At 35.5% G+C, this 8,444-nt stretch overlaps 1 protein-coding gene across 1 annotated transcript in view; it reads left to right on the top strand.

The window, feature by feature from the left end:
• Positions 1 to 8,444, top strand: part of LOC140327667 (bactericidal permeability-increasing protein-like) — a 24,558-nt gene that overhangs the window by 1,271 nt on the left and 14,843 nt on the right. The window contains exons 3-8 of the mRNA XM_072407036.1: positions 2,210 to 2,319; positions 2,402 to 2,510; positions 4,048 to 4,176; positions 5,582 to 5,737; positions 5,976 to 6,039; positions 7,718 to 7,778. Coding sequence (XP_072263137.1) covers positions 2,220 to 2,319; positions 2,402 to 2,510; positions 4,048 to 4,176; positions 5,582 to 5,737; positions 5,976 to 6,039; positions 7,718 to 7,778 — 619 coding nt within the window. The 5' untranslated portion in view covers positions 2,210 to 2,219. The remainder of the gene's footprint in view (positions 1 to 2,209; positions 2,320 to 2,401; positions 2,511 to 4,047; positions 4,177 to 5,581; positions 5,738 to 5,975; positions 6,040 to 7,717; positions 7,779 to 8,444) is intronic.

An 8,444-nucleotide genomic window follows, 5' to 3' on the forward strand; every position in this document is an offset into this window, starting at 1 on the left:
TGCTCTAACCAATCCTGCACTGACAAAAGGAAATGTTTACATCGTTGGCCAGTGACGTGGACACCCACTGAATGTAGACAAGGAAGAGAGAAGAAATAATGGGCCTGATTTAATAAAGCTCTACCAGACAGATGATAGACTATCATTGATGAACTTGGGTGATTCAGCAAACCTGAAATGGATTTGGTTAGGTATTGAAAACATTTGCCAAACAAATAAAACATTATTTTAGGAAATCCATTCCAAGTTTGTTGGATTAGCTAAATTTACCTATGATAATCTTCTCCAGTCTTGGAGTACATTAAAAAAAATAGACCCATTGGGCCAGATTTGTACAAGCTCTTCAAGGCTGGAGAGAATACACTTTCATCAATGAAGCTTGGTGATCCAAAAATCCTGAAATGGATCTGGTCCAGGATTTAAAACATTTGCTAGCAAGAAAAGAAATCCAAAAGAAATCCATGTTTCCTTGATCACCTAGCTTCAATGATGAAAGTGTATCCTCTCCAGGCTTGGAGAGCTTTAATAAATCAGGCCTATTTTTTGAACATCACTCAAAGGTCTGTGTTAGCCAAAGCCCACCTATGTAAATGTGAAGCCATATGACTTCCTCCCCACAATGCAGCACTGGGTTTCTGGGCATTCTAGGTTCAGGGCTGGACCACAGCTGTTAATGGCACTGAAACTGGCAGGGACCCACACAAACCACTGGGCACAACTTGGTTAATATTTGACATCCAACTTCTGCAGGAAATAATAGTTCCAATGACAAATCTTACTTAAAAACCCCATACTTTCCTTGGTTATAAACTCTGTCATAAGGGTAACTTATCCAAGGAGCGCACAACTTGCTTTGCTTACTAATGACTAATAATTACCTTAAACACGAAGGTCTGAGCTGATTTAATTTGGTGTGATATCTTCAGTTAAGCATTTCTGAATTTCTGACCTGGCATTTATTTACTATTTAAAATGTTATCAATGTTTGATGTGTGGCTAATCCAGGATGGAGAAAAATCAGCAACTCACAAAACAATAAAGTCTGTTGGGCACTATACCACTTGTAGGTAAAATATTTTAGAGTAATTTTCACCTACATGTGCTGTATACCATTACGTATGTAATGTAAAGAAAAAAAGAAATAGACAAAGAGCTACATGGAAATGAGCATAAATGGGTTCTGGATGGAATTATGTATAAGAAGCTATGGTTCTGAGATGAGGTCTTACCATATGGTGTATAGCTGCGTACACACCTGCAATTTTTCTCGTTGGAAAGGATCTTTCACGATCCTTTCCAACGAGAAAAGACTGCACGATGCATGAACGATGCTGCCCGATAATTGGCCGATACCGATTATCGGGCGAGAAAAATTTGCCGTGTGTACGCAGCTTATGGCTGTAAGGTGATAAGGGGGAGCTGCAGAAGCAGGAACCGCGAGCCATTGCTAGGTGGTCAACTCTTTTCAATGACACAAACAAGATTGAGGGCTGGACAATTGTAAAAGCATTTTGGCTGGTCTTTGGGAGTCTGTAGAAAAATGGTATGGCAGTATGGAGCTTTCTTTTGGCTGGGTATTCATGTTTCCAGTCAGGGGTTGGTTGTTTGGATGATTTAAGTAATTGGTTGGAATTGTCCTTATGTCTGTAGGAACCACATTCCTTTTATACAGTTTTTCCAGCACCAATGGTGTCTGGAAAATTCTGAGACTGGGTGCCATTTTAAGCCAACCCTAAGACAAACAGCTGCTTTGCTATTTTAAAATAGTATGTTATGATATGGGGTGAACTGAAGAGGTCAACATAATTTTGACTTGTTTTAGAATTAATTGCATTTGACCCCCTTCCGACCTGCATTTAACTGGTTCAAGCTTCCATAGACCTCTATAGGACTGAAATCCAACCTAATGTTAACAAAAGTCCATTGAACCCATGCCCTTACTGGGAATACTGGGTATCATGTTCCCAATCCCACCTTGTGACATCACTAAAAAGGGGCAGCAGAGTACTGGTAAAGTTATTATACTACTCCTTATATCCACATGTTCCTTTTCAGCACATTTGCTTCACTCCTAATTCACTACCTTCATAAAATACATTTCATCACACTTTTTTACACAGTATATTTTTGTATCACCAGCTTTATTTATCAATTTAATTTGTTGAATTCTCACACATTGCACATTGAATTCAGTTGCACGTTTTTGCAGAAGAGAAGCAATGAAATATTTATGGATTGTGTGGTGGAGTTGTCTATCATTGTCCGCACATAGCAGTCCTGGTGTGATAATGAGAGTTACTCAGAAATGGATGGATTACAGTAAGTTAAAATTACAAAATTGTCAGGTTTTATAAAGTCTGAAAAACATTTCTTGGATATTAATACAATCCTTTGTCCCCAGTACGCTCTGAGGGAATAGAAGTGTTTCGTCACATTCTCCTCTATGATCATCTTCCAGATATAAATGGTTCTACACGTGCCTTTGGCAAAGTTGAATATGCAGTTAACAAGTAAGTAATAGGCATAATGTGTATTTAAACCTAACAATTACCTTATTTTATGTATTTCCTGCTGGTTTGGTAAAAATAAAACTAAAAAATGTTGTAATAAATGTTCTGCAAGTATACGAAAAAAGTTGTTGATCCTGCGGAAATCTAGCAAGTTTCTTGTCTTCTGAAGTAACCTGGCAATGCGGAACTAATTTCTCAAAAAACGTTGTCCACCCTGTCTAATTATATCTGTTAAATACAGAATACACTCTGTGTGGATATAAGGGAATGTTCTGTAATCCTAACTTCCTTCCTAAAATAATAACACAATTATTATGAATTTTTATGATGTAAAATAATGCTCCCCCCATATTGATGCCTGACGAGGAGGCCCTGATTCTTTGATCAGCTCACAGTTAAGTGAAGTATTACTATTGTTACTATTATCATTAGTTGCACAATCTTTGGTATTACTAAACAAATTCAAAATATTTGTTTGCTTTTTCTCACTCATTATGGCTTTATTTCATTCGAATCTAAGACCAAACAAGAAATGATAGTTATCAAAGTCAAACTATTTGATGCCATTATATTTAACAGTTAAAGGAAATACACAAGTAAGGTCATACTTACCTAAAAGCATCTGAGAAATAAAAATATAAAATAAAACAATCAGATGACAATCGGTATTGGCGGAGCGGGGTGGCTGTTGTAATTGTGGAAACAATACTGACTACACTGACGTCACTCTGCCCCTCTCTTGTTTTTCCATCTCCAGTGCAGTTCGTGAATTTAGTGCAATATAAAGGGGAAAATTGTAATTCAGAATAAAATAATTTTTTAGAAAATTATTTTTCTTTTATTATAAATGAAACATATAAACTGCAAATAATGTCCAAATTTTTCTGTGGACCACTGGTTGGCGACTGCTGTTCTATAAAACCAACACCTTGATGGATATGGTTTTCTGAATAATGGGACTATAAAAGTAATACTGCATTGCTGTTTATAAAACTGTGAAAAACTAAAAGCTTTATTGGTTTTATGAAATTATGTGCTATGTTTAGACATGTGTTTGTTATATAAATAAAATCATTATTTTTACCCTTATAGCCCTATAAAGTCCTGCTTTGGAACTCTTTTGTTCAAAAGACCCTTTCACATATTGATTTTGGGATGTCACTTCTTTTCTATTGTAACAAATAGGGGCCTTTCCATTTTTTGTATAATTTACTCAACAAAAGTAGAACTATACTTTTTCATTGTGCCTTACTTTCTTGTCAAAAACTTGTAAGTTGAACATAAAGACTTTTGGGATCACCAGGTAAATTTAAAAAAAAAAGAAAAAAAAAGAGTATACCAGTAGACTGACAAAAGCGTTCCATTCCTCAAAAGAAAAAAAAGAATATTAATCTGCCACATTTATGAACTATAACTCATAACATTTTTCTTGTAGTAAGACTTTGTGTCCATATTCGTCACCAAATACACCATATTCAAATCAAGAGATAAATACAATAACTGCAAGAACTGGCTTGTTCTGCTTTCTTTCTTACAGAATAACTGTTGAAGAATTTAACATCTCCCATTGCACAGCTGTTCCTGTACCACCTGCAGATGTTGATGTAAATATCGAAGGTGCGATGGCCAAAGTACATGGAGATTGGAAAGTGCGGCACTGGTTGATGTAGGTTTTCCACAACCATTTATTGTAGTAATGTCCAATTTTAAAAGCACTATAAACTTGATCCCCAAACTATTTCACAGCTTCTCCCTCTGGTACCTAAATTTTACAATCAGATGTTGGTATCAACCAAAGGATCCCAGGTCCAACCAGGGCTTTATAAGTGATTGAAAGAGGAAATGTGGGACATATAGATGTTTTTATTTTCAGAAGCAAATGTGCACACATTTTATGGGATTTATTTATGGGAATTATGGGATTTATTTATGGCAATTATGGGATTTATTTATGGGAATTTTAGGAGGGTGGCTAGTGGTGAAGCTACAATTGTCAACAAAGGGTTTGGGAATTGGGAAACAAATGAAAGATTCAAAACACAAGTCACAAGGGCTAAGAAATCCAAATGAAGACCTAGTATATACTCATTTGAATAGAACCTCCTACCCATTTTAAACTTAAATGAATTCTGTCCCAATGCAGGCACTATAAGATTCCAGCAATGATCTGTATTATTTAGTAGGTTATGACTCCCTCTACTGGGCATTTTGAATTATTTATACTAGGAAAATCGAAATTAGGAACAGCTGAAAAAAATGAGCAGTGGCCACCAAACTTACTGGCTAACAAGAACTGATAAAAGAATTATGGCATATGACACATAATATGACACTGTTTAAAAAAAAAAAAATTAATGATTTCACAGGGGTTCCATTGTCCTGATTTGGAAAAATGCAATAGTCATTTAGTTCTTTGCAGTTTTATTGCATTGCAGCGTCCACTAGTAGCACATTCCTTCTCTAGATAAAACACAGTTGTTGTAGTTTGTGTATTGAATATCTCCAGGCTAACCCGCTCTTTTTTCATAATAAATTTATTTTTGAAAGAGCAAAAAAAGTATAACATCGGGTTTGCAACAGCAAATCATAAACTGTAGCCAAATCAAGTGAAATACTAAGCTAAAGAAACAAATTGTGAGACAACAATACAAAAAAATGTTCCAGGTTGTGAAAACCTGTGAGAAGATTGACAGTGAGGGCCACTGTTAGAGGATGGGGGGAAATGGGCCAAAATACTGCAATGTTGCAGTGTACCTAAAGAGAAAAAAGTGAAGAATGCGGGTTCAAACATGTTACCAGAGAAAGCAGTTAGAGAAAAGAAAATATTGGTATAGGCACAGGAAGATAGGGGGCGGAGAAGCAACAAGGGTGATCAGATGGATTCAAATTTGCCCATATTGTCCTGTAATTAGGCAGATTGTTTTCCTTGAGTCATGGTCCAGGTGATGTGTTTTCTTACCTCGGAAAAGCAAAGAACTGGAAGCCCTTTTCTATTTTAGAAAGAGTATATATATATATATATGTACTTTAAAAATAAGCATTCCTAAATGAATTTTTGTTTTGTCAAACAGAAATGACCATGGGACATTTAACCTAGCACTTTCAGAAATATCTTTAGCAGCAAAGTTAACAACTCTCAAAGACTCGTCAGGTCGTCCATCGGTGTATCTTTCTGCTTGTCATTCAGAAATTGCAAAGGCCAAGCTGCATCTATCAGGAGGAGCAAGGTATGAGAGCAAAATCTATAACTACTTCTCCTGCTCAATGTCAAATGCAAGTCTCACCTTTCAGATAAGACTTAACATAATCGGGATTTAATACATCTCAGCCCGCATTAATAGATAAACAACATGGTATTCATAAAACCGGTCAAGCCAGCAGAAAATATTTACTTCCTAAGTCTTCCTTTCTTAGGTTTAATGTCTCTTTCCTGTGAATTTACTTAACCTGTATTTAATTTTACAGTTGGTTCTACAATCTCTTCACTTTTTTGCTGGAAAAGCCCATCAGGGATAAAATTAACCGAAAGGTAATGTTAAATGATTAGGATGGATTTTAAATCAATATTCTATTGCTTTGCACACAGAGTTAGATCTTCTTCTAATGCAGCAGGAGGACATTGTTATTGCTCTTTTCATTGTCTTTTTAAAAATTATTTGAAAATTGAATGTGATCAGTATACCACGTCCAGCTGTGTGTTCACAATTCCCAGAACTACTGTCAATGAGAAAGCTATTGTCAAGTTAAAGTGGAACTATCTTAAAAAAAAAGAAAACAAATACCCTTAATTTTATAGATGGAAAGACATAGATACTGTAGCAATCCTTGCCCAGTCAGTCCTGTACCGTCCTGTCTTCCTTCTTTGTTCTGGAATTGACTGGACACCGGGCCCGGCTATCTTCTTCCTCTTTTTCCAAGTTCTTCTTCCTACGTCACCTGATCTTGGACTGTGAACGCCCCAGATCAGGTGACACACTAACGAAAAATGTAAAACTAGTGTGTGAGTTCATAGTGGAAATTTCCTGTGACATCGCACATCAGATATGTACCCCAGGAGGATGGTTATCCACCCCTTAAAAAAATGTGGTAATAGGTCCACTTTAACTTTAACTGGCCCATTCTAAAGATGGTAAACTTAATAGGCATCTAAGTTTCAAACACATATGACCACACATTGGGCCCATTTTGAAGTTCCTAGTTTAATATTAAATGGTTCTTCTCTTGATCTTGCTTTGGACCTTTTCTATTCTTATGCTGACTGTTACATGTTTCTTGATGAATCTTTGCCTTTTCATTTTGCAACTTGCATATCAGTAACCTTGGCTCCTGTTTTGGTTATTTATCTGTTTTCCTTCTGTATCTTTAATGCTGATGACCTCAGCCTGATCCTGACTCAGTATCTCCTTATCAAAACATATCTTGGCCACGTCTTCCAATTGTGATGTCCCTGAGACTCTGAATAGAACAGAGTACTGGTTTCCCTTCGCAGGGTATTACTGGCAAGTAAATCAGGTAAAAAACAATATTTTTATTTAGTGTACAACAACAATAATAAACATTCCATGTACATTGATAAAAGCATAAGGCCCATGTGGGTCAGCAGTGTATTGTTTGGACACCATTGAGCTAGAGTATGTCCCCATATGAGGAATATGTGCATCTAAGTGAGCTGATCACATGTTCATCTAAATGTGGTGGTCACTTGACTATGGAAGCACCCCGTATGACACTATACTTGAGCTATAATATCTTTAGACATAGCATGATTTGGTCACTAATTTGGTTTCTGGATATTTGTACTTGCATATGTTATCCTACTATCAAAAATCCCCTGAATAAGCGGTTGTATCAGCAAAATGCATTGGGACTTACGAAAATGTTTCATAAAATGTTTTATTTTATTTAATGTGTGATGTCTGAGGCCTTTTGTTTGGTCTTTATGCTTTTATCAATGTACATAGATATATGTACATGTTTATTATTTTTGTTGTACGCTAAATAAAAATTTTGTACACTAAATAAAATATTGTTTTTTAACTGGTTTACTTTTAACTTTTTACTTTTTACTTTTACTTTTTACTTTTAACTTTTTACTTTTAACTGGTTTCATTTTTTGCATAAATTAATTTCCTTTGGTTTATAGGGCTTTGTACTTTTAGTTTTTTTATACATCGTTTTAAATCTGTAATCATGCTTCTTTACCTTAGCTCTGTCCAAAAGTTAATGAAGTCATCTCAATTCTGCAGAAGGAGCTGACCACATTTCAAGGTGATATTAACATTTTTATTAGATTTATGATTTATTGTAAGACGTGTTTTTTTTTTTTTTAAATGCTGAAATTGCAATAATCTGTATCGGAATCAAGATTCACCTTTCATTGAAAGTGAAGCCTGGTCGCTAGCTCTGTAGCAATACATTTTACACACCATAATCACTCTTAGCACAGTTTATTAAATAAGGTCCACAAATCCCATCACTGCATAATCTGGTTAAATACCCTAAAACATTATTGTTCAACGTTAGTTAGATCTCCAAAAACAGTGTAGTCCTAATATTTAAATTGGATTGTTTGGATAGACCCTTTGGATAAATCTTTTTAGATGGATCTAAAAAAGTTTGCACAGTTAATGATCTTCACATCATACATTTACTGTACAGACTAACAAAGAAGTGGAACACTGGTGACGTTGCATAACATCCTGTTCTGTGTTAATTCTATTTATCTCAATGAGCGATAATTCTAGTTAATTCTATTTATCTCAATGAGAGATGCATAAGAAATATGATGCCATGCTGCAAGGATTAACAGTTTTGTTTGTTTATATAAGATTAGATTTGGAAGGAAGTAGAAGACCTGACAAGAGCTCTGCAAACAAAACTGTGTAATGTTATCATAGAGTAAAGCTGCGTACACACGGCAAATTTTTCTCGCCC

Source organism: Pyxicephalus adspersus, chromosome 3, assembly GCF_032062135.1.
Source record: "Pyxicephalus adspersus chromosome 3, UCB_Pads_2.0, whole genome shotgun sequence".
Taxonomy (NCBI): Eukaryota; Metazoa; Chordata; class Amphibia; order Anura; family Pyxicephalidae; genus Pyxicephalus; species Pyxicephalus adspersus.